General features: G+C 32.4%; 3 protein-coding genes across 10 annotated transcripts; 2 read left to right on the forward strand and 1 right to left on the reverse strand.

Annotated features, from left to right (window-relative positions):
* The first annotated feature begins 4,415 nt into the window (after nucleotides 1-4,415).
* LOC11440742 (ribulose-1,5 bisphosphate carboxylase/oxygenase large subunit N-methyltransferase, chloroplastic) lies at nucleotides 4,416-13,097 on the forward strand. 8 transcript variants are annotated; one of them, XM_003592730.4, is made up of 13 exons: nucleotides 4,416-4,710; nucleotides 4,804-4,914; nucleotides 5,006-5,065; nucleotides 5,209-5,316; nucleotides 6,147-6,216; nucleotides 7,710-7,750; nucleotides 7,827-7,907; nucleotides 8,888-8,923; nucleotides 9,983-10,066; nucleotides 10,213-10,319; nucleotides 12,013-12,101; nucleotides 12,246-12,394; nucleotides 12,634-13,097. In XM_003592730.4, the coding sequence occupies exons 1-13, from the start codon at nucleotides 4,462-4,464 to the stop codon at nucleotides 12,775-12,777; spliced, it is 1,329 nt and encodes a 442-aa protein (XP_003592778.2). In that variant the 5' UTR covers nucleotides 4,416-4,461; the 3' UTR covers nucleotides 12,778-13,097. The 8 variants fall into 8 exon arrangements, 7 of the variants coding, with proteins under 7 accessions (XP_003592778.2, XP_024628785.1, XP_024628790.1 ...); XM_024773017.2 differs by having other exon boundaries at nucleotides 10,219-10,346; XM_024773022.2 differs by having other exon boundaries at nucleotides 10,219-10,319.
* Nucleotides 13,098-14,956: 1,859 nt separating this feature from the next.
* On the reverse strand, nucleotides 14,957-15,826 carry LOC11440743 (uncharacterized). The gene has a single exon (XM_003592732.3). The coding sequence runs from the start codon at nucleotides 15,824-15,826 to the stop codon at nucleotides 14,957-14,959; it is 870 nt and encodes a 289-aa protein (XP_003592780.1).
* A 94-nt stretch (nucleotides 15,827-15,920) lies between these two features.
* On the forward strand, nucleotides 15,921-18,376 carry LOC11424677 (GATA transcription factor 5). Its single transcript, XM_003592733.3, has 2 exons — nucleotides 15,921-16,685; nucleotides 17,423-18,376. Exons 1-2 carry the CDS (start codon nucleotides 16,629-16,631, stop codon nucleotides 18,104-18,106), a joined length of 741 nt encoding a protein of 246 aa, XP_003592781.1. The 5' UTR covers nucleotides 15,921-16,628; the 3' UTR covers nucleotides 18,107-18,376.
* The last annotated feature ends 9,121 nt before the right edge of the window (nucleotides 18,377-27,497 follow it).

Raw genomic sequence — 27,497 nt, forward strand, 5'->3', positions numbered from 1 at the left:
ATTTTTATTTTAAATACGTAACAAACGGGTCCTGAAAGAGTCTATTGATAAAGTGAAATCCATATAACTTTTAACCAATAAAAAAAGTGTGATAAAAAAAAGGGTGAGGCTTACGTTACCCTATCTTGTTTATGGGGTAATTACCCTCTCATGATATCAACCAATCAAAATATAATATATATAGACAACATTAAATGTCAAATAAATGAGTCAATTTTTTCTAAAAATAAATGAGTTAATCTTAATCATAAGGTAACTTTTAATACTTTTAATTTTTATTTAATTATATTAAGGTGTTCAATCTTAATTAATTTACACTACAAGACTTATAACAAACAAAATTTTACATCAAATTTTATCATTTGGATGTCCTTAATCCATCACTTACATTCATAAATTTCTTCCATTCCAGAACCCCAAACGTGAGAACAAAAACATCTCCTTCATTCAAATTTCTTCTTCTTTATTCTCCCCTATTGATCAATTCTTGTTTCTTTTTCATTCTTCTTCTCATTTTGATTGTTCAATTTTGCCGTTCCAAACTGTCGCAGTTTCCAATTATATATAGTAAGAATTGTCGTTGTTTCTAGAACCGCGTCAGGTATCGTGACTTGATTTTTTTTATTTAAGCAGCCAACCTAATAAAATCTGCTAACATGCATAGACCAGCCTCACTATCAGCCAAACCTTTAAGTCCAAACAAAAGAACAAAAGCCTCATGACTTAACCATTTCAGCAGCAATCGAAAAAAATGCTAGCAAACTCCAAACACATCACAGCGGCAACACCTACTAGCAGTCCTCAAAGTACAACAAATGACTTACTCAATTATTATAATTAATTACCTCATAACCAATAAAAATCAAGTCACCATACCTGACGTGGTTCTAGAAATAACGACAATTCTCACAATATTTGGAATCAAACGAACGATGACGATTCTCACGAAATTTGAAAACTGCGGCAGTTTAGAACGACAAAATTGAACAATCAAAATGGTAAGAAATTTTTTTATGAACGTAATTGATAAATTTAAGGACATTCAGATGAAAGAAATTTGATGTGAAATTTGAATTGTTCTAAGCCTGTCGTGTAGTGTAAATTAATTAAGATTGAACACCTAAATATAATTAAGGCAAGATTACATTAGGGGCCGTTTATCTTATTTATTTGTAACATGTTGATCCTTTATCTTTATTCTTTCCCATTTAGGTCATTTATCTCTCTTAAAAGCACATATACATATTTTTTTTTCTCATTTTTTTATTAAAAATACATAATTTTATTTTTCAAAATATATTTTTATTAAAAATACAAAAATTCAGAAATATGATGAAAATGTTCATCATCTTCATCTTCTTCCTTTGAATCTGCATCATCTTCTTTAAATAAAAAAAAATCTACTAAAATATATCTCCAAAGTGTTACAAATAAATAAGATAAATGACTTGTAATGTATCATTTGGATGTCCTTAATCCATCACTTACATTCATAAATTTCTTCCATTCCAGAACCCCAAACGTGAGAACAAAAACATCTCCTTCATTCAAATTTCTTCTTCTTTATTCTCCCCTATTGATCAATTCTTGTTTCTTTTTCATTCTTCTTCTCATTTTGATTGTTCAATTTTGCCGTTCCAAACTGTCGCAGTTTCCAATTATATATAGTAAGAATTGTTCATCTTCATCTTCTTCCTTTGAATATGCATCATCTTCTTTAAATAAAAAAAATCTACTAAAATATATCTCCAAAGTGTTACAAATAAATAAGATAAATGACTTGTAATGTATCATTTGGATGTCCTTAATCCATCACTTACATTCATAAATTTCTTCCATTCCAGAACCCCAAACGTGAGAACAAAAACATCTCCTTCATTCAAAATTCTTCTTCTTTATTCTCCCCTATTGATCAATTCTTGTTTCTTTTTCATTCTTCTTCTCATTTTGATTGTTCAATTTTGCCGTTCCAAACTGTCGCAGTTTCCAATTATATATAGTAAGAATTGTCGTTGTTTCTAGAACCGCGTCAGGTACCGCGACTTGATTTTTTTTATTTAAGCAGCCAACCTAATAAAATCTGCTAACATGCATAGACCAGCCTCACTATCAGCCAAACCTTTAAGTCCAAACAAAAGAACAAAAGCCTCATGACTTAACCATTTCAGCAGCAATCGAAAAAAATGCTAGCAAACTCCAAACACATCACAGCGGCAACACCTACTAGCAGTCCTCAAAGTACAACAAATGACTTACTCAATTATTATAATTAATTACCTCATAACCAATAAAAATCAAGTCACCATACCTGACGTGGTTCTAGAAATAACGACAATTCTCACAATATTTGGAATCAAACGAACGATGACGATTCTCACGAAATTTGAAAACTGCGGCAGTTTAGAACGACAATATTGAACAATCAAAATGGTAAGAAATTTTTTTATGAACGTAATTGATAAATTTAAGGACATTCAGATGAAAGAAATTTGATGTGAAATTTGAATTGTTCTAAGCCTGTCGTGTAGTGTAAATTAATTAAGATTGAACACCTAAATATAATTAAGGCAAGATTACATTAGGGGCCGTTTATCTTATTTATTTGTAACATGTTGATCCTTTATATTTATTCTTTCCCATTTAGGTCATTTATCTCTCTTAAAAGCACATATACATATTTTTTTTTCTCATTTTTTTATTAAAAAATACATAATTTTATTTTTCAAAATATATTTTTATTAAAAATACAAAAATTCAGAAATATGATGAAAATGTTCATCATCTTCATCTTCTTCCTTTGAATCTGCATCATCTTCTTTAAATAAAAAAAATCTACTAAAATATATCTCCAAAGTGTTACAAATAAATAAGATAAATGACTTGTAATGTAATCTCGTCTATAATTAAATAAAAATTACAAATATTAAAAGTTACCTTATGATTAAAATTGATTTTTTTATAGAAAAAATTGACTCATTTATTTGACATTTAATGTTGTCAATGTATATTACATTTTGATTGGTTGATATCATGAGGGGGTAAATACCCCTAACCAAGAGAGGGTAATCTATAAAAAACCTAAAAAATGTGTATTAAAATGTGTGTTTTACTAGATTTTTGACCCGTGCTCCGCTCGAGTTTATTGTAAAGGGATTGCCATACGAATAATAAAATGCAATATATATTTGATAACAGTGAAAAAAATAAGTTGCAAGGTCACGTCTTTCCATTTGCAAAACTCTAAATATCAAAATATATTATTTTTGTGTGTGTGAAATTTTTACACGATTTAGATTTTTTTTTGTTGAGAGAATCACGTTTAGGGCTTGGTATATATAACCAAGTTTACATGGAAATTAGGGTAGCCGAGTTTGCATGGAAATTAGGGTATTCTGTTTATAAACGTATTAAATAAGCGTAGAAAATATTGTAAAAAAAAAAAAGGCAACAAGATAGGAATGAAATAAAGACATGAAATTAGTTAAAAAAAAAAGTGTACAAAATATTTTTTTTAAAAAAGGAATGAAATTAGTGAGATATTAAGAAGGTAACATTTGACGGTAATAGGTAACAAAATAGTTTAGATGAATGTCATGATTGCATATAGTATTTCATAATATTAAGAAGCATAAACGTTGGTAATGTACCATAACATAATTTTCCATGACATCGTCCTTGATACCGTAACGTAACATTATAGGTTAAGTACAGGGACGGAGCTAGGTACTAATGAAAAGAGGCAGTCGCCACCCATGAAATATATAGGACCCCTATTTGACCCATGTGCATATTAACCGTTCGCCACCATGCTTTCATATCCACTTGGTTCACTTATACTAAATTTTATTTTTTTAATTAAAGGTCCACTCATGTTCTCTTTTTTCTTACCATCCACTCATATTTTTTTATAATAGTAAATATAGCATATTGAATTGATCAGTCTATTAAGTTTTATTTTTATTTTCAAGTAGAAGCCAACAACGTTTGAGAAATTAGGGGTGATAGAGATACCCTAAATCATACATTCAAGAACAATTATATTCTAAAGTTACAATTTCTAAAAATTTCAAGTACCGCCACACCTCAAGATTTAGTAATATATTTGTTATTGTTTATCTTGCAAACAAAGCAGGAGCATGAAAACAAAATAGGAGGAAACTGTTATAGGATGGACTCCGTTTAGTAAAAACAAAGTAGCAACGATGAGTTGAAAATAGGAGCAACAATTATAGGATGAAACAGTTAACGGGTTAAATTTAATAAATAAGAGATTTCAAATAAGATTTTGATTAAATTAATTAAATTAAATAGATTTAATTAAACAGGGATAATACACTAAAATTAAGTATATAATTTAGGTTAAAATTATGATAAATTGATGTACACTTAATAAAATTAATAAATAAGGATAATGAATTGTTAGCTTTCCTCAACAAAGTGTTGAATATCGAACGCATTGCAATGTCATTTCGCGTTGCAACCCTCCGTCGCTGGTCTCTGCATACCGTTGTTTTCAATTTCTCTTCTTCTCCTTCTCCCCAATTTCAATCTCACTCCGTTCTCCACAATTTTTTGCCATGGTTGGAGAACAAAGCTTCTTCCACCATTTCTTCTTCCCTTTCCATTTCCAATTCTTCATATGGAAACTCCTTGTTTGCTTCTAAATCAATACAAACCGGTGATTGCATTTTACAAGTTCCTTATTCTCTGGTGCGCTTAATTCTCTATTGTTAATTGTTATCATATAGTACATCACTTTCACAACACAATGATTAATTTGTTTGTTCCTAATTGATTTTGCAGCAATTAACTCCGGATAATCTCCCTCCTGAAATCAAACCTTTTATCAGTGAAGATGTTGGAAATATTGCAAAACTTGCTACTGTTCTTTTAATTCACAAGAATTTGGGCCAGGTATTTGTATTGTATCACACTTTTCATCTACATTTTTACGAGTTTTCGAGCTCTTGCGAATTTCACAAAACAACATACCATTGTATGACAGGACTCTGAATGGCATCCTTATATCAGCTGTCTTCCCCCGCAAGCCGAAATGCATAATACGGCAAGTTTTCTACTTTATTTATGTTGACAAATGTATGGTGTAAGGCATTACTATAAGCTATTTTAATACCAGCTTATTTGTTTAAATGTCAATTTTATGTTTTCAAATTATTTATTTATGTCTGTGATTGTTTTTTTCTATAGATATTTTGGAATGAAAGTGAGTTGGAGATGATTCGTCAAAGTTCAGTTTATCAGGAAACTATTTACCAAAAGTCTCAAATTGAAAAGGACTTTTTGGAAATCAAGCCTGTGAGTACTTTGCATACTTACCTGTCTATTGAATGCATGAGTTGTTTTGATCCATTTACGCGAATTATGATTCTATCTATCATATATTGTCCATGTCTGCATTTATTTGCATGTAGTTATGCAGTTGGCTAGAGCAATGTCTTACCTATCTTGGGATATAGCAAGATATTTTCTCGTACAGTTAATTACTTTTATTTTTATTTTTATTTTTTTATAGAAAATCTGATGATTATTTATATCAGAATGAAGAAATTAAATTATATGGACTTTACAATGCTATAGGAGTACAAGCAACTGGGTCAGACACTCAGAGTCTCATTCATTTAAGTATAAGAGCTACAACATTGATTTGTGTGTAATTAATATAAGAGCTACAACATTCAGCACACTTTTTAGACTTATTAATGCCTAGGCTAGGCATTTTTTTAGCATATTGGAGTTGGGCTTCAGGTTGTAGGTTATAGTTAGAGTGTTAGACTGCCTAACAGCTCGAGGAAAACAATCAACCAAATTGTATTTAGTTGAACTCACAGTATAAAGACGAGCATGCGTGTCTGATTCACTTGTGAACATTCAATGAGCTTTTTACATTTCGATATCCCTTTTTCTGTCTCCTCAGAGATCTTTTCAGTGAAATATTTCATCTCTCAATCTTGTGTCCTATATGTGTGGTGGTGTGACAGTTTATTATTTGGGAGTTTGGACTTGATTCACGACCGGGCATTATAGTCTTATTGAGTTCGGCTGATGCTCTTTATTTTATTCTGAGTTGAAATGAATGTTCTAGCTTCTGAAAACTCTTTATGACCAATTTTGTCCTTTTATTTCAGGTTTTTCAACCATTTTGTCAAAGTTTTGGAGATTTTACTTGGAAGGACTTCATGCACGCATGCACACTAGGTAAATCAAGCACTTGAAAAATTTGTCCTTCTCTAGTACGCTTTATAAAGTACATTCTTTGTGCATGAGAATATGGAAGACCTACAAACAATCAAGCTTGACATTGAATTAGTTAGAGCCTCCCACGTCATTGATGTCTTGAAAATTTTGCATATCTTTGTTAAACCTCAAACACAGCCTTGGAATTTGTTGCCATTGTAACATCTTAGTGATCAGTTTTCATTTACTTGCTGTTTATTTGCATTCTATCATTCCACCCTCCCTCACTGTGCATCCTGACTTGGCACGTGCCAGATTATCTGACTATTATATCAGCAAATTGACTCAATAGTTTCCTAGTTTCTGGTTAAGTCATATTTTTCCCAAGATTTTATTAATTAATTGTCTCAGAATTTTACGAGAATCATCATTTTATAATCAGGTTTCAGCTTGGATTTTTAACTCTCTTTCTATTGGGTAGCAGTGGTGAAATATGGAATTAAATGTCAAACACATTTGTGTCAACTTGTGCTGCTGTCAACTTTATCTGTACCAGAAGGCTAAGTATCTGTTTGTTTTAGATCTCGATAGAACCGACGTTGAAAGAATTAGTACTGAGAAAGTTGATTCTGAAAGAACTGAGATTAAACAAAAAATGTATTTGGAAACGACACTTTAAAAATGAATTTAAAGAATCGATTTTGTTTGGATGATGAGCAAATTAATTTTAAAGTATTAATAAAAATAAATTTATAAGTCCCACATTCAATAAATTATACTCAATGGGAAAATGAAAAGTTTGCACTTCTCTGGAAATAAACTCTACTTACCGCAATATTGTTTTTAAAAATTTGAACTTTAACAAACCATCTGTGTTAATGAGCAACTCTATTTCACTGCCGCAGACATTATTTTTCTTATATCAAACAGACTATAAAATGTATCAGAACTCAAATTTTAGACTCCTTATTTAGTATTGATAATATGATGAACACTAATGTTTTTTTTAACCCCAAAGCCAAACAGAGTTAAAATCTCGAATTTGATAAATTATGAACTTCAGTAGTTCTCAATCCCATAGTCCCGTGTTGGCTCTCAGGAGTTTTACTTGAGCATTGGATTTTAACAGTATAAAAATAGGGTGGGTGGGGTTTCCTAAACATGTTTTCTTGATGAAAATGTGTTGTTGGGTAAAGCTAGGATTCAAATCGGAGTAATTTAGTCTTTATGGCTTCTCTTTCGAACTCTGGTTTTGAGATTTCTTAGAGAATTCCTTTAATAGACGCACACCGGGTATTCCTAGTTTTCCTAGTTGACAGTCTTTTGATCTTTTATGTCCTGACTTTGTTTGGTGGTGTCTGACCTTCCTGATCACGCTAGTTCCATATTTTTGGCTCTTTCGTAACTTTACTCAAGTTGAACTCTAAAAGGTGTTTATAAGCATAATTTTTTTTTTTTGTTGAGTTTGAACAATTGTTTAGTTCAATTTGATCACTTCAATTTCAAATGACCAGTTGGCTCTAGAGCATGGGGAAGCACAAAGGGTTTATCTCTGGTATTGCTACTGAATGGAGTCTTCTTTTTATTTTTTATGTTTGACCCTATTAATTAATCTGCTAACCATTTTATAGATTCCATTTGCAGATTTCTTGAATCACGATGGGATTTCAGAAGCAATTGTAATGAGTGACGATGACAATAAATGCTCAGAAGTACCCTCTCTTGCCTTTCATTAAATCTATCAATGGTTATTAGAGCTTAATTAATTGGTTGTTTAACATTTTCCCCATTACATATAAGTCAAATTCCATCGTTATGGTCCGAGTCGTTAATATTTCACTATTTTCATATTAAATCTCACGCTATACAGTTATTCTTGTTCTAGAACATAGAGTCGAAAATTTTGTGTAGGAGAAACGAGAGATGGGATACTCAAATCATTTGATATTTTGATATGTATAAAATACAAAACAAAAAATGGAACATAAAAAGAAAATTAAACGGTTAGCATCAATGCTTATGTATTCTAATAAGGCTAAAATACATTTTTGGTCCCTTAACTATTTAGGTAGTATCGCTTTGGTCCCTTAATTAAAATTCAATTTATTTTGGTCCCTTAACTTCTCTTTGTTACACATTTTGGTCCTTTCCATTAGTTTTAATTCAAAAACGTTAGGTTTTCTTCATTTTCTTCTGGAATTTTTCCGGGATTCTTGTTGTTGAAGGTTGAAAGAGATGATATGAAGATGAAAAAGAGGAGAAGAAGATGAAGAAAATCTAACGTTTTTGAATTAAAACTAATGGAAATGACCAAAATGTGTAACAGAGAGAAGTTAAGGGACCAAAATAAATCAAATTTTAATTAAGGGACCAAAGTGATACCACCTAAATAGTTAAGGGACCAAAAATGTAATTTAGCCTTCTAATAATTTAGGTCAAGTATTATACTACCACTAGTACAAGCCTAAGATCTCTAGAATAGACTCTTAAATCTAATTAAATATGCAACGTACACAATACATTGCTTCTCAATTAAATGATAACTAGATTCCACAAGGGTTAATGGTGCTTTACCCCCTGTAATATAGGTCATTTTTGGTTTCCCCCCTGTAAAATATTCTACAATATACATATGATATGATTTTGTGAAGATATTCCAACACTTCAATTTTAATTTTGCACTTATGTGCAGGTGTTCTCTGATCGTGATTATGTTCCTGGTGAACAGGTCAAATACTATTTTATTGAATACTATATAGTATATATTGTCTCCCATTCTCGTTGCATCTGTACTCGTAGTTGCGTGATGAAATTGTACGTATTTTTTCTCTATTTTGCAAGCTTGAATGGTTGAATCTTTAGTGGATAATTTATCATTAAGATTTGGACAACCTCTTCTCATATTTGTCTTTTCCCTATTTTTCTCAGTTAAATTAATCAGTGGATTGCTTCTGAAAAACTCATAGTTGATTCCTTCTGTTTAATGATTGTATAAACTGCAGCACTACATAAATTTTGCGCTGTGTTGCATCTCTCTTTTGAATAAAATTTATAGAAAGAAGATATAGTGTAAAGTATTATAGTATGCCAAGCTAAACTGTCAACGATTCCCCTGTCACTGCATGCACATTGGAGACTTTTGAAATATGCTATTGCATAAGCCGATTATAGAAGCTCGACCAAACTACCAGTATAGCTCAATAATAATGGTAAATGTCCTTTTCACTTAGAACTGAAACTTAAAAGAAAGGGTCTTGTTAACTTGTGCCCTTAGGGCACAAATTAAGGAGCTATAAAAGGAAATAAACAATTAATTTTGTATTGAAAGTATAAATGTTCAAACTTTTGTGAAGTTGAATACACAATTTCCAAAAAAATATTCTATCTTTAGCTTCTTAACTTGTGCCTTAAGGGCACAAGTTAACATTTCCCTAAAAGAAAAAGGTAAATTCCATTATGTGGCCCTGGTTTTTAGAGCCCCACTAGCTTCTTACCGAGCTTCAAAAGATTAGTTCTTGTTCTTCTAAAACTTAAATGAGAATCTTAGATTCAACGTGCTTCGGATAAAAAACTTAAATGAGAATCTTAGATTAGTTCTTGTTCTTCTAAAACTTATATGATATGGTAGTAGAGGACTTTTGTGATATAATTCTTTTTTATCCACCTGTGTCTCCTGTTACTTTATTTTTAAACAACAATCTGATGTTCAAATCACCTGTCATTGTTTGATTATCAATTTATAAAATTTGTTACCTAGTTGACAATTTCGTGCATTTTTTTGTTTCAGGTGCTTATAAGATATGGAAAGTTTTCAAATGCTACATTGATGCTGGACTTTGGTTTTACAATTCCATACAACATTTATGATCAGGTATTCCTTTCAATTGGATTTCAAGTATCATACAATGCGGGCTGATGTGTTTTTTTCTCCTTTGGCTTGTGGCTTTTATTGTTAATATGACTTGATTGCACCAGCTATCTTGATTCATAATAATGCTAATCATTCTCACTTCCCAGGTTCAGATCCAGTACGATATACCTAAGTATGATCCTCTGCGTCACACAAAATTGGAACTCTTGCAGCAATACTTTGTGCCTCCAACCAAAGATGCAAAGGGCTCAAAGTATTCCGTGAATTCCTTCGCAATCAAGTTTGCACTTATTCCTAATTTTATATTTGTCTTGCTGAATAATTTAGATAATATATTCTGATTTTTTTTACTGATTCTTGGCAGTGGGGTCTTTTGGCTAATATAATAATACTCCCTCCGTTCCTTTTTAAGTGTCTTTTAAGGGTGAATTTTTTGTTCCTATTTAACTGTCGTTTTGGTATTTTAAGGGTATGATTTGTCAATTATAACCTTTGTCAATTACTCGTATCTTTTTCTTTGTTTGGTTACTCTTATCTTTTTTAATAAAACTAATTAATGTTATATATTTGGAAAACTAAAGTTTGTTTTTTTTAAACAAAATTTGTTTCTTCTTATCTTCAGATTTAAACAAAATTTTGTTACATGTAATAATGATTTTATGAAGAGTTAAATCTTCGTCTGCTCTCTCTACTAATAGGAATTATAGGAAAAAAAAAAATGTGCATGTGTGTTGAATCTTAAACATGGTTGTTGAGTTTTATGATAAATTAGGATTAATAAACAAACTCGACATTAAACATGATGTAGATTATGATAAAAGTGATGGAGTAAACAAAAGTAGAGATAAATATTGTATCAGTACCATTGTTGCTCTTTTCTGTCTGCTCTACTAAGTTATCTTCATTCAATGTGGATTTAGCATTGGTTGAAGTCATAGTTGAAGCCTTAATTTTGATTAAAGGAGTTCGAGGAAGTTAATTTTTTTCTTAACTTTTAATTAATGTGAAGTTGAAATAATTTTTATATTGACTTAAATTAATTAAAGAGATGTGCACAATATTTAGAAAATTGACAATTGTTTGTTAGGAGAGAAAGTGTGCAAAAAAAAGAATTAATTTGAGAAAAAGATAGTAACTAACAAATGTTTGTTACGATCTTTAAAAAAAAATGTTTGTTACGAGAAAAATATAACATATTAAATTTATTGGAAAGAAAAAGTGTGTGCCGAAAAAATAGGGATATATTGGTGGATTAAATTGAGGGTATAATAGGAAGAAAATGTGTAAAAATACACTTTGCTATTTTCGTGGTAATTTTCTAAAACGACACTTAAAAAGGAACGGAGGGAGCAAGATTTTGCATTGTGAGTCCAAACTGTCCTTAATGCTCATGAGTGTAGTTCTTGCAGAAAAACTATATATATATATATATATATATATATATATATTTGTGTCTGTGTGTGTGCGCGCCAATTGCTTTTCCCTTCCCTTTCAACCAATATTAAGCATATACAATGAACCCAGCTAGCGACATTCAATGGTTAAATTGCAATGTTACCTTTGATCTGTTCCCTTTATCACATCTTGACATTTACGTGTGCGGGATATCCTTTGTTACGCTGCCTTGGGATTTATCTGTGACTTGTGCATGGAACATCCTTTGCTATCCTGCCTTGGGCTTTATCTGTGTCTTGACGCATGGAACATCTTTTGCTATCCTGCCTTGGGATTCATCTGTGTTTTGAAGCATGAAACATCCTTTGCTTTCCTGCCTTAGGCTTTGTCTGTGTCTTGATGCATGGAACATCCATGTTAAATTGTTGTAACCCTCTGCATATTTTTGATGTTTGATATCATGGACCTTCTGATGTGGTGTTTCTCTAAGTGTTGCTTACATACTTGCCACTGCCAGTATTTGGCCATCTGATGTAGCTGTGATCACATAGGGAGGTGAAGTCCGCTGGAGGAAAAGGGAAGGGTGTGCCGCAATCACTTCGTGCACTTGCTCGCGTTCTTTCTTGTACCACTCTTCAGGGTGTGAAAAATACTATTTTTGATTTTTTTTAAGTGTTATGTGTTAATAGTTACAAGTCTTTCCACCCAAAAAAATTGTTAAACTTGTTATATGACCTATATCCAACAATATTCACTTTTGGAATGTGTATTGACGGAATGCCAGAGCTTAACCATTTGGTCATGGAGGCTGCGCAAACTGATGGTAGGCTGGCTAGGCACCCTTTACAGGATAGGATCAAAGAGATACAAGCACACAAGATGTTATCCTCCTTATTCATCCAATTAATTGGGGAGCACAATGCAACCATTACGGTAAATATTAAAGGACTTAATCTAATTTATTGTTTACTATTGGTTACTGGTTAAACATCCAAAGAAGGCGGCAACTGAAGTGTGTATGTATCTGGGTGGACATTTTTATCACAAGAGAATTTTCAGATTGCTGGTCAAATAAAAATATAAGGATTGTTACAATGTTCCATATGTTACTCCAAAGATCTTATTGTTCCAACACTGGTCATAAAAAATGTGCTTTCTACACGTGTATGCAGTCATTAGATTCTTGCGATTCTTCATCCTCGAGTGAAAGACTTCCTGTTAGAAGACAAATGGCCCGAGATCTCTTACATGGCGAGCTTCACATTCTCAAATCTGCTTCTACCTGGCTGGAGAACTACTGTTTTTCCCTGACTTGATGGTCCAGTAAATGGCTACAGCCACAGGAGGACTACGAAGTAGGCAGAGTTAACACAAATGGAAGGTGAGATCGAATTCCTCTGGGAATTCTTATATTTTTTGGGATATTACATATTGTAGTCTCACATTTTTTTATGCGTAGTTCAATGTTACAAGTTTTGCAATTTCTAATTTATGCACGATGTTTCCTCCATTTGATATAGCAATCAGAGATATGTATCTGCTTACTAAAATTATTTAATGACATGCACCAAATACTGAGGTTATTTATTCTCCTTTTAAGTCAAACACAAGTACTACTGGCCGGACCAAATTTTCATTCCTGTTCTTAAATGCCAAGTGGCAACCAATTTGGGCACCCTGTATTTCTATTTTTTAAATGAAAAATGATATTTGGACAACTACTTTATTACAACTTTTTGACAACTTTCTCTCTCATACTCACATTATATTTTTATTCTCTCTCTTCTTTTTTGTCTCTCCATTGTTTTGGACCAATAAGAAGAGAGAAAATGAAAGTTATCATCAAAGTTGTTCCAAATAGTTGTATATATATCACTACTCTTTTTAAATATATCACCTTGGAATTGTTGGACCCATCGTGGATTTTTTATTTTTTATTTTTTATGTTGTAAACTTTGTAATGTTAAAGATTCATTGCAATATTTTGGAACGACAAAATAATGGTAATAGACATCAAATGTAATTGGAATTATGCGTGGAATCAAAAACAAAACTTCAAATGAACGAGACAGGAGACGAATTCCAAATTCTTCTCAAATGAATCAAGTAGTTCAACCTAAAAAAGTTCCGAAATCTAAGAAAAATGGAAACCCTGTAGAAAATGAGCGGAGAAGCTTCTAGATTCAAGAACAAGGAAGTTCCATTTGTATGTTTTAAATAAAAATATGTGGATTACGTGTGCTAAGGATGGTTTTAAGGTAGAAAATGAGAGTCATGAAGCTCCTCGTTTCAAGCAGAAGAAAGTTTCGGCTGAAAATTCTAAAAGGAAACCCGGGTATCACACTGGTCCAAAAGATCATAGTTTCAAGGTAGATAATGTGAAAATGAAGCTCCTAGAAGCACGCCAAAGTTTCGGCTGAGTTTTCTAAAAGGAAACTCGAAGCTCACACACTAGTAGTGCAAAGGATTGTGGTTTCAACGTAGATGTTAAAAATGAAGCTCCTATTTTCAAGCACAAGGAAGTTTCGGATGAAAGGTCTAAAAGGAAACTTAGGGCAAACACTTGCGCAAAGGATGATGGTTTTTAGTGCTATATTAGGGGAGCCACAAGAGGTAAATGCATGAAGATGAACAATGGGATAAGAAGGCTGTGAAATCATCAAAACATGAGATCAATGCTTAGTAAAATCTAGATTTCAAATACTTGAATTAACACCACCATCAGGGTGTGCGGCTTCACCTAAAATGGAACCAATCAGCCCCAATTTTCAAAACACCATTGTGGAAAGTAATAATCTGCCACAATAAACTCCAGTAGAGTTGAATGCATTAGTAGTCTCTAACAAGGCAAAATATCTGAGTTGTGATTTTGCAGACAGAATCAATTTTTGAATTCAAAAGTGAACAAGTTATACAGACAGAAGTTTGAGAAAGAAAACTGCATATTTAGGACCTATTGCAACTTGTTATTATTCTTCTAATTCATAAGAATTTGGGTCAGGTACTCTTATTTTCTTGTTCCTATCATAGTTTTCATCTACATTTTATGAGTCAGGATTGTCATTTTATAGTCAAGTATCAACTTGAATTTTAAATTTTATTTGTATTGGATAGCAGTGATAATCAAAAGAGAATTTAATGTTAGAAGAGAAATGACTCAAGATTTCCTACATAGCGAGATTCACATTCTCAAATCTACTTCTTCCTGGCTGGTCAGTTAATGGCTACAGCCAAACCTACACAAATGGAAGATGAGATTTAGGCCTGCTAAGAGCTCATATACCGTTTTCAAATTCATGCATTATAGGAGCTGTGTTTTTTTGGGTTCTTCCAAAACAGCCGATCTTGTTAAAGTATTTTGTCCGTCTTTCTTGTCATTTTTGTTTGGAAGGATCGAATTCCAAGACTTGCCGGACCCATTCATTCATTGTTTACATGATTTACATTTTCAATGATCAAATCAAAATCAAATCTAGGAATGAGTAATTATTAAATCTAATCTAAAAGTGAAATACAATCGGGTTGTTGTTCTCTACTATAACAATAAAATACAGTAGTAACAACATAACTGAAAACTACAATAAACCCATACGAACAAATCAAAATCGTTTCATCCCAAACACTTATCTCCGAATTCGTACCCTCCAACAACACTTCCACTCTCCCATTCATAAAACCCGAAACCAAAACGAATAAACCCGAAAGTAACCATCCAAATATTAACCTCTTTCCCCGCATCAAATCCGACCCGACCGTGATAGCTTCCAACCCTGTTCTTTCCTCAACGACGGAAACCACCATGCCCAAACCCATGACCCCCATCAAATAAACCTCGAAACCAAACCCGATCGCCATAATAATGAATCGCAATTCAGGTGATGTGAAAGCCGAAGAGATGACACGTGGCACGGATGAGAATACGAAAAGTATGACGTAAACAAAAATAGCGGTGACGAACGGGCGTTTCCAATTCTCTTTAACGGCGGTAACAACGGAGTTAACAGTAACCGATTTACCTTGAATGAAGTTGTATGTGGTGTGGACGGATGAAACGGCGGCGGCGAGGGAGAGAGGGAGGCAAATGAGTAAGAAGAGTGCTCTGATGCGGAGGAGATAAACAGCGTTGTCACGTGATTCGTGCCAGACGTGACGCGCTTCCATGAGAGTGGAGGTGAAAAGAGCGAGGGCTTCGAGGTGATAGATATGGGAACGAAGGGTGTGTGTGGTGATGGAGAGTGTGAACAAGAGAAATGAGAGTGGAAGTGTTGTGAATAATGCGATGAACAATAATACGAGCTTGTTGTTGTGAATAACTCTCACTGGTTCTAACACTCTCCAAAAACCATCTTTTCCTTTTCTCAACATTTTCGTTGTTAACTTAACAATCAATGCATCATCAATTATAATATCTATGCTTCCTTCCACTTTTGCTACTTTCTCAATATTATTTATTATTATACTAATATTTTTATTTCAAACGGCAAAGATCACTTAACTAAGTATACTTCTTGACAGAATTTGTTCGGAATTATACTTTTTGAACTACTCATGTTAGAATCTTTACCTTGAATGACTGGTCCGCTACTAAAAGACATATATATATATATATTGTAACATTGGTGAGAGCAGTGGTAACAGTACTCACTGCCGCTTTGGAGAGGCATTGTTAAAAATACTCGTTAGAATTGGTGAAAGCATCAAAGTAATTTGATGGGCAAATTGACATCATCTTTGTTTTGAAGTCAACTTGGAGAATTCTGATAAAATATTGACTTAAAAAAAGTTTATGATATTTATGAATTGTTAATAATTTTAGTTTTTTTTTACTTCATTTAGTATTTGTACTTGTTTTTAGTACAATAGTCTGCCGTCAGCCGTGACCCTCTATCAGGGGTGCGAAAACTTTAACTAAGGGGCTTCGACTAAAGTGAGAATACATGATGGGGCCACCGACAATTCTTCCATAACCATAGGATTGCACCAAGACTCAACCCTAAACCCTTATCTAATTTTACCTTAATTTTGGATTTACTAATGGAACACATTAAAGATCTTGCACCGAGATGTATGTTTATATTTTTCTCTTCAGATAATGTAGTCCTACTTGAAAAGTCGATGGAGGAATTGAATGGAAGGTTGGAAACTTAGAGACAAGCTTTAGGAGTGTATGGCTCTGCCTAAGTTGAAGCAAGACATGATATATGAAATGGAATTTCAGCAAAAGGTGAAGTATCTCTACCTTATAGGTGAAAGTTAGAGATCATATCATGCCACAAGTTACAAGTTTAAATAGCTTGGGTCTTTAGTACAAAAGACATAGAAATAAAAGCATATGTTAATCATCGAATTCAAGTTGGGTGGTTGAAATAGAGAAGAGTTTAAGTGTTTTTACGTGATATGAAAGTACCACTCATGTTGAAGGAGAAATTTTATTGAATAACTTTAAGACGGACAATGTTGTATGAAGTAGAGTGTTGGACAATGAAGAACTAACACGAGAATAAAATAAGTGTAGCGAAGATGAGAATGTTACAAAAATTGGTGAAAATAAGTAGAGTTTAAATTTAATACAGTTATATGTTGGAGTTTACCATTTACAAAAAATCTTTGTAGTGAATATTAGTTATATCCATCGTTGAATTATACTAGAAGTTGTAAGTAATAACAGAATACTAGAAGTTGTAATAACAGATTTTGTTTAATACGCGCAAGGAAAATAGTCTTACATCATCCACACGAGTGTGTGTGTTTTCATCCATGGATCAATAAATATTATCATATCTTAGTTGATCCCATGATGCAATTTATTGATTCAACCGTCGAAAATAAGTTGTGTTTGATGCAAAACTTATCTTATTTGTGCACCATAAAACTAGACTTAACAAACAGTATGAAAATCTGAACCTAAGTTTGTCTGATTTATTAAAAGTGTGATTTTGATCAACTGTGTTATTTTGACAGGGAAATGACATTCTTTCTTTGGAATGGCTGTCCGATATTGTGGATGATTCTCGTGATGAGAATATTACAATGAAAAAAGTGGAGCAACATCCATCATCATCAGTCAACAAGGAGGATTTTGTGCTCCCTAAAAGCAATAGTTCACCCACTTGTGAAAAGACCACAGTGAGACGTACACGCTCCAAGCGTCCACGTCTTGCAACCTTCAGCTCCCATCATTCAACCATGCAACTCATTTCTTCCACTTCCTCTTTTGTAGGGGAGAATATGCAGGATAGTGTTATTTCCAACAAGGGAGCGTCTACAGAAAAATTTCCTGACTCTCAAATTGCAGCAAAGAAACAAAAGCTTTCTTCTGGAGAGTCCAAGAAGAACAAGAAAACAAAGGCGCCACTTCTTGCTGCTCTAGACCATAATGCTTTGGGACTTGTCCGGCAATGCACGCATTGTGAGGCGACGAAGACTCCACAATGGAGGACAGGGCCAGAGGGGCCGAAAACACTCTGCAATGCTTGCGGTGTTCGGTACAAGTCAGGCCGACTCTGCCCTGAATACCGGCCTGCGGCTAGCTCAACTTTTTCTCCGGATCTTCACTCTAACTCACATAAGAAGATCCTTGAAATGAGAGTGATGAGACGCAAGGATAATAAGAATTCTGGTATTCTTGCCTTGGAATACATGTGAAGGGAGAATGATCCAAGTTATGGATATTTCTCTCTCGTCTCTTTATCTAGTGTCGCGTCTTAGGTTTTTTTTTAAAGAATTTTACTTCTTTTGGTAAACAAGTTTGGGTTTTATGTGTAGTAATTTTAGTTCAGTTAGGTAATCAGGAGTTTGTGTCACGTATGTCTTAGGTATTCTTGCATGCAAGTATTAATTTCTTTTCGTATTGCTTATATTCTCTGTGGTGCAAGAAATGTACCATAAAATCATTAATAACCAAACCATTTCTACTGTGCTTGTTGGCTCTGAGAGTGCTAGGAAATATGTTGTTTTAATAAATCAAAACGTGAGAAATAGTGACAAGCTTTTGAGTTTATTTAACAATATTTTGGTGTAGTGATCATTACATTGATTTAAGATTTGACTCCTTCAATAATACAGGAAAGAAAAAACGTTAGTTATCATTTATAAGGCAAGTTACTTATATTGGGAGACACTGCATATTCAATTCTAAATTACAACAGAAATCCAATATTATGTGTTCCCACGAGTGCTTTTGTTTAAATTCTTAATAATGCGAAAAATTGGGTCGAATTTAATCACCAACCTCTTAGGTCTAATAACCAATCTATTCAAATGCAAGTTTGTTTCAAGTTTTCTATCATACTGGGTAGGTCTGAGTAGAGCAACTTCTTCCAATTCTGTGAATAGAAGATGACAACATAATCATTGATCATTTAAATTATTATAAAATTGATAGAGATTAGCATCTATTCCAGTTCCTTAGATTACAAGTTTCCAAGTCAGTGAAAAAAACCTAAATCTCCAATAAAGTGCAGCGCTGTTGGTTCTTTGCAGGCTGGTGTGTTTGATTTCTACTTTATTGGGAGATTGTTTCTATCTCTTATTTCGAAGGGGATTCGTCTCTGGTGTTGCACAGCCTTTTGGGTATCTGGACTGCATGGTGGTGGCTATAGTTTGCATTTCTGGGAGTCACGCAGTTTGTGCGTTGCAGTCATCGTTGTGGAGTTTATTTTTCAGGTGAGTGGCTTTTTGCTCTGTTGATGCCTCATTTCGTGGACCTTGTACTGTTAGTTTTAGTCTTAGGACTCTGTGTGGTGTGTCTTTGCTAATTATGTGGCGTATTGTGAAGGAGAGGCAGTTGGTGAATGGTATTCTTCCTCTTCTGTTGTCAGTAGCTTTGTCTTAAGGTGGATGCGGTTTCTTTGACTATTTGTGTTTTAGAGTCTTTGAATGTTGTTGGTCATCTTGTTTCCGTGCTGAGTATTAACTCTTATTTGAGTAAGTTGCAAGAGATTGATCCTTTGTTTGATTGGACTTTTTAGCATTCTCCAAGTTTCTATTGATTAGGATTTTGCCTCATTGTGAACTAATTAGCTTGTTCCAATTTTGGTTTGTTTTGGTCTGTTATGGTTTCAGCTTAGTTTCTAGTATGGGCAGCTTGGTCTCTTTAGTCATCAAGGTTGTTGGTTATTTTATTTTGCGGTGTTGGGGTGTAGTGGCCGTCTATCTGTTCTATGTTGGAGTTTTTTGCCTTATTTTGGCGATTTACTGCATTTGTTTCTGACTTTTGCTGCTTTGTGTAAGTGTAGTTCGAAATCGTTGTACACTTTTTGTTTGTTTCTTGCGTGCTTGATTTTAGAATCGATTATTCAAAAGATATGTTTTCTAACAAACTTAAGTGGAACCCTGCTAGGCACAAGCAAATCCAATGTTTTTAAGTTAAGGCTGTAGTTACGCTGCAGGCTTTTATAAAGTAGAAAAATGCAAAATAAAAAATGTTTTTGCTGTCAAAATTGAGATTGGGATGCTGTTGTGGAAACCTCAAAATCCGTTATATTGCAATTGGAGATCACAATTCAAAACACCTTGAGAAAAGCAAATTCGCAAAGAGTAACTAACCAACATGATTGGCCACTTTCACCACAACCTTCCGTAATTTCCTTCATGAAACAAATTGAAAGCTTAACTACTATAAGAGAAATCAGTTCGCGGCTGTTTTAATGCAAATAGTTCATGACATATAGCAGTACTGTTAAGACAATCCCAAGTAGATTGTAGATAGAGTTATCCTATTTGAAAGTAGAATTTGCATCCATTTATCAATCCAAATGTGTTATTCTAAATTCATTTTGTAGTGCGCGTGAGTCCATATCTCTTACTATTCTTGGATCTTCAAAAAAGAATTTGTAAATATTATATGTACTTAGAGAGAGGAGCTGTTTCGCTAAGTAATGATCGACCATCTCTATTTATAAGATAATAAATATAATCATTGAATATACGATAGATTTAGGATAGGCGCCGACTTGACTAAAATGACTATAAGCATAAAACCGAAAATGGTTAGTTAAGAATAGAGTCAAATTAAAAATCATTGAACGTTAAGATTTTACAAAATGGGTGTTAATAAAAATCCGGTCGGATAAGGTCCAAGCTAACTTGTTTTATTCTGGAGGATCCTTTGTTATTATTGGATTTGGAGGTTTTCATTATTGTTTTTGGGCATTTTGGTTTGTGTAGGTAGCTGATGAACGTTCAAAGTCTGTATGTGAAGCTTTTCGACATGCCCTGCTGCAATGGTCGATTTGCATTTATGCAAGGTGATGATCATGTAAACACTGATTCTATACCTTATGCTCAAGTTCAACCATCATCCTACACTTGTATTCTTCAATATCTTTCTAATTTTATGCTTACTTTTTTCTAACAAATTGTGTGTCATCAGTAAAATCCTTTGTGGAAACTGGTCCGCAATTTGCTGAAAACGCAAGACAAGAACAAAAGGACTGTCCACAACCATATGATTGGCTCAGTTAAGTTATGGCTAGAGACTGGTTTTAATAGATTATTTACATTCCTGAGAGCATTGCATAACTTGATCTTCTTGACTAGTCCATTTAGTAAATTCAGTTATTGTGTTTTATTTTCTTTTAGAGAAACTTTGGTAGCAAATTTACCAAGACCGAAGTTTGATGGCAAAAGCACTTTTGTCCCAATGAAGTTTTAGACCTTCTGCTGATTTATACAAATAGGCTTCCTTGAGGGACAAGTCACATGTGCTAGAGTTATTCCAAACAAATAAATATGTCTTCAATAGGCACAGATGGAATGATAATTTTACTAACTATTTGATTCAATTGAGGGAAGACTATTTGGACAGAGGTAGGAATATTCCAACTAAAGTTTGAAATAAAGTCACTTACAGTAGACTATTGTGTAGCATATTATGATTTCAAGCTAGTCCACAAAGATGAAAAGATGTGATAAGCAATTAGTCTTTTGTTTGATACCTAGCTAGCCCTCCCTTCATCATAAGATTTACATAGTTTCCTCTTGGTAATGTCACCACTCCATATCAAATTCCTTATCCATTTCTCTATACCTTTCAACAATGCAATGGGCCAGGATCAGATAGTAATGCATGAATTACAGACTTGTCCTTTTCATATAAAGTTTGGCACATTTGAAAAAATAATAATTCTTACTTGTGAATTTATTTGTACTAAAAATATATATTTTTTAGCAAAATTGTACTCATATATTTTCATCAAAAACAAATTTCATAAAAAAATCCCAACATTATATGTTCGAATTCATTTACTACTTATACCATTTCCACCAAAATATACTCTTCAAAAATTTCTACCAAAAATAAAATAACTAATTACCATATTTAATTGTATTATTTATTATAAGAAGAATGCTATTGAGTGTCCATGATGCATTGGTTAAAGTATTGTAAATAACTTTGCATAAAATTTTTATGTAATTATTGCTAAGACAAAAATAAAAACTTGAATATAAGACAAATTTCTAGTAATGGATTCTTTAACCAACAAGTTATAAAACATTAACATCAATAATACAACGCAATATTCATGCAACTCTACCCTAACTCTAAACATGGATGTGTTTGTTACATAGTTTCAAAATTTACTCATGGGATTAGTTTTCCTAGGAATCCTATTACCGGGAATATAAAATTCTCACAAATGTGTTTGGTAAATTTTTTTATATTTTTAGGAACCTTTTTTCTTTTAATTATTTAGTATAAAAAATTAGTTACATGGTAAAAATTAATCACCATGTAGAAAAAAAATCTTTAGTGAACACTGAAAATTATTGATACAAAGATTTTTATACGGTGTACACTAAAGATCATGGGAACAATTAAATATGCATCAATCTTCTATTTTTTTTATCAAGTAGTTTAATGGTTAAAAATTCGAAGAATAAATGGATAATACGGCCGGTCCTACATATCACAATGTTCTTGTCAACTTGTTAATGATGCTTGAATTTTATTTTGTTTTTGAGAAAAATTAAACTCTTGCATAAATTATAGAAATAAAATATTTAGAAGTGTTTTTTATTTTTTTGGTCAAGTAGTCTAGTGGCTAGAACTCACATCATTAAATGTGGAGAAATGGGGTGTCTGGAGTTCGAACCACGGCCCCTGCATATAATATGCAATATCCCTATCAACTGAGCTAAGCTCACGGAGATGAAGCGTTTTATAATATAAGCGAAGTTTACACAAAAAAACAAACACCTGCTCCCTTATTAAATAAAATAAGGCTTATTTTATTTCTCTCTTTTCGGAAAGAAAAACAATGCAATCGCTCAATTGGAAACGGAATAAATAGCTCAATTTGCAGTGTCGCAACTGTTTTTTATTTATCAAAGTGTGATAACAGTTTTTGTTATTAGAAACCGGCAAAGTTTATTTAAAAGTTCTTAACTCAACTGACAAAAATACCAAAATTGTTAGGCCAGATGCTATGATCGGGGTTCAAACCCCGGTACCCTCGAAACCATGAAGTGTAGTGCAGATACATTTTATTAGTAACGTTTTGCGTATTGATTACTCCCTCCGGTCTTATTCATAAGAAACGTTTGACTTTTTTGATTCATTGCATAAATGATGTATTTCCAAGTGTGGAATTGAAAGAGAATCTTGAAAAAAAATGAGTTCTTCAGCACTTAAGTGCCGAAGTTTTTTTTTCCGTTTTTTCGTCGGCAGTTAACTGTCGAAGGAACTTCGATAGTTAACTGCAGCCGGTTCCAAACTTCGGTAGTTAACTGTAGCAGAGGCATTTTCGTCTTTTACATGTGTTTTTCAGTCCTATCATATATGTCAACAGCAATTCTTGAAGGCGATACAAATTTTTTGAGTCTGAAGGCCAAATGTTTGTAAGTTTAAAAGTGAAGAGGGTTGGATAGGGTCTAAAATGACGATAAAGTTTTTAAAGTCGGTCCTCGAATCATAAAAAAGTCCATGAATGATTCAACTTACAATCATAAAATTCTCTAAAAGGTAAAAAAATATTATTAAAATAATCCCAGAGCTTTATAATGTCAGGAGCTAAACTAGTTGACGCTTTCATGATTGTATAACTAATTTGGATTTAAAGTAGAGTCTTTTTTTTGTTGTCAAAGTTTATAATAGGGTTTGGGACCAAAGGAAGTAAAAAGTGGTTTATCAACAATAACAAAAAAGAGCATGGCTCTAGGCTTAGCTTATCCCATTTGCGCCTTAAAAAATTGAAAAGACTAAGCTAATGGATGAAAGTATTTTGAAAAAAATATTTTACATTGGTCGTAATTTAAAAATAAAAATAAGTCCTCTCCTCCCTTCCTCTCATAAACCTACAACCCAAATACACCTTAATATTTATTCATATATAAACAAATGGATTACAAGAAATGAGGAGGAAGAATAAAATGAGGAAGAAGGTTGAGATTATATTTCTAGGTTTTCATTTTGAAGAATTTGAGTTATTCACTATTTTATGAATATGAGCATGATAGGGTAGGTGTTGAATCGAGAGTCTCGACCACCGTTGTGGAGGGTAGAGACGACGTTGTGGTGGGTTGGACACGGCGAAAGGGCAGTTGTTGAATCACAAATCTTCGTCATCATGGATGTGTTTGATTTTGATGAGTATGATGGTGTGGGTAGATGTTGGCTGCTGTTTTGGGTTAAAAGGGTAAGAAGGAGATAGCTTGAAAATGGTGATGAAGATCTTGAATGAATGAATGAGAGAGAGATGGAAGAAGAGGAAAACGTGTGATGATTGTGTTTTAATTTATTTTATTAACAAAAAAATGACTTGTAAGATATTTATACAAGTGGACAAAAAAAATTATACAATCAGCGCACCATATCGACTTCATTACAAAGTCAGATGTCATGAGGAGTTAAAATCAAACAATCTTTAAATGACAAGGGGAAATCTAAAACCTTTTTTTTTATATGGCATAAACCAAAACTCTTACAATTGACAAGAAAAAAACATTATTTAACCCTTATTATTTTGATAAAAGTACATCGAATTGAGTAAAAAGAATAGATGGTCAAAATATTGAATAGAAAAAGTAAAAAGTCCAATACTTTCTCAATCTTAATACTACCCCATCCCTAATTATAAGACCTTTTTGAAAAAATAATTTGTCCCTTTTTATAAGGCTCTTTTGGTATTTTCAAGTACATTAATTATTTCTTTACCAACATACCCTTATTTATTTTGCATTTTTTCTTCAATCAACAATAAATATTATATTGAAAATATAAATTAACTCTCTCTCTTAAGGATAAAATTGTAAAAACAATAGTAATTATATACAAATTTAATACTACAACCAACTTTATTAATCTCCGCAATTTTGGCAAAAAGCTCTTATATTTAGGGACGGAGGTAGTAACTGAATATACATGTTATTGACAAATTTAATGTAATAATTACTACTCCTTTCGTCTCACAATAATTGTCTTTTTAGTATTTTTTTCTTTTTCTTAAAATAATTGTCACTTTACAATATCAATGCAACATTTATTATTTTTTTTCTCATTATTATACCCTTATTTAATGAATTTCATTCAACTTAACTACTCCACTAACTACAATTAATAAGGGTATTTTAATAAATGACATTAAATTTACCATCGTAATCAACCAAATTAATCATTTCCTTCATAATCGTGCACAAACCTTAAACGATAATAATTTAGAGACGGAGGGAGTAAATATTTTAATCTGATCGTTGAAATCTTACACATAAGAATAGAGGTAGTATGTTTGTCAAAAAAATAAAATAAATAGAGGTAGTATATTTTAAAATTGGAGAATGCTAATCTTTGGGGCAGTGGTTAAGCATCAAAACAAGTAAGCTTTAATGAAAAAAGTTGTGTAATCATTACTAGATCAAGAGTAACATCTTAATTTTCTAAGACAAAATTTCAATTTATAGATTTTTTAATCATTGCCCTGAGGCCTGAGGGCACTGGTTAGCAAGACCCTTTAAAATTTTAAAAAATTTATACACCAACAAAATTTTATCACACTTTCAAAAAAAAAAAAAACATGTTTTATCCCACTAAATAAAATCGATTGCATAAATAAAACGATGTCATAATATTTTATCAAATAAAAATATATATATTTCAAACGTTTCATCGTGTGCGTGTCCATTTTTGTCGCCACCTCTATTTATAGTTGTATGCTAATTAGTGAAGGTCAATAGAGAAATCAATGAATAATTAACATTCAACAAAAAGATGAAGAACGTTGATTATTTATATCTCTTACTTCTTCTTATAGGGAGTATCAATGACTTAGCGTTCTCAAATTCTCTCAAATCTATTGACAGAAACAAAAACACAATCTTGTTTTCTATTTACAATCGTATGTCTGGTAAGGACGTGGAATTCTATTTCAACAGCTTAATTACTACTCGAACGATTTTGTCTCCTGGAGAAATGATAACTGAAACGTCGAATCTTGATCCCAAAACATGTTCAATCTATATGAATCAATTTTGTACCTCTTTTCATGTGTACGATCCTAAGATTGATGGAAACAATCATGACATAGTTTTTATGGTAACTAACAATGGTGTGTTTTACAGTTTGGATGATAGCGGCATATGGAGTCGTAAGTCAACTTGGTATCACTGTTAATCTCTCTTCTTTTACCAATAAATGAAGGGTTCTTATTATTCTACTATATGGTGTTACAGTGTGGAACCTTAATGTTAATTTACATGAATGAAGAGTGTTCTATTTATGCATAATATATATATATATTTTTTTTACTTGCAATTTGCTAGGAAGATAGAAATCTAAAAAAATAGAGGAATCTATTAGTCCCAAAAGCTGGACACTAAACTTCCTACATATAATAATATTTCGAATTTCAGTTCTCAACTCATACCAAGCGTACTCAATTTCCTAAAGAAAAAAGAATCTATTAGTCACAGAAGCTAAACACTAAACATCCTACATAATAATATTTCGAATTTCTCAACTCATACCACGCTTACTCAATTTCCCTTACTTTTATGTAAATTCATGCGGCGTCTTCTTCGAAATTTAGAAAAAGAAAATTCAGTAATGTGTAGTAGATTATAGAAATTTCACATGATGAATAAAATACTCCCTCCGTCCCTATATATAAGATCCTTTTGTCAAAATCACGGGAATTAAGATAGTGGATATTTGTATTAAAGTTGTTTGTAATGACTATTGTTTTTACAATTTTATCCTTTAAGAAAGAAGGTTAGTTTATGTTTTCAACATGTTATTTATTGTTGATTGAAGAAAAAGATGTATAATAAATAGGGGCATGTATGTAAAGAAATAATTAATGTAGTTGGAAATAACAAAGGGGTCTTATAAAAAGGGACAAAAAAAATTCTCAAAAGGGTCTTATAATTAGGGACGGAGGGAGTATAAATTTCCAAGTTTTCTGTGCTTAAAAGTTAATATTCAATTCGTATTTTGTTGAAAAATTATAAATTGTTATGAGAAATATTTGTATACTATTATAAACATATTTATAGTCATCGTGAGTTTAACTCAGTTAGTAGAGACAATAAATAAAATGTGCAAAATCTGAGATTCGAATCATGGCAAAAAAAAAAATCTTTATAAAAATTTATTCAAAAATATGAAAGATGCATATTAGTTGACTTAAAGAAGAGACCAAGTGCAAAAATATTCGGTGGAGCAAAACAAAGTTCAAATTTTTTAGAACCACTAAGAATGAAATTTGAAATTTTTACAAGGACCAACAACTAAATATGAATTGCCCTTATATGATATAATAAGGGAAATGCTAAACGGTACCTCGGGTACTGATTACTAAAAAAAAAATTATATAGTAGTTAATGCATTGAAATTGTGTAATTAATTTATAAAATGTCAAAAGCAATTTTCTTTTATGGTAATAATTTCCTTTTTTTGGTATGCTTAACCAGTGCCCCAGGGACACCGGTTAGCATGACGTAATTTACCCAATAATAATGCATTTTTATTGAAAGATTGAAAAACACTATCATTGTCCCCACGAGTTTAACTTAATTAGTATTAACATTGCATAATATATGC

Source organism: Medicago truncatula, chromosome 1 (assembly GCF_003473485.1).
Source record: "Medicago truncatula cultivar Jemalong A17 chromosome 1, MtrunA17r5.0-ANR, whole genome shotgun sequence".
Classification (NCBI taxonomy): Eukaryota; Viridiplantae; Streptophyta; class Magnoliopsida; order Fabales; family Fabaceae; genus Medicago; species Medicago truncatula.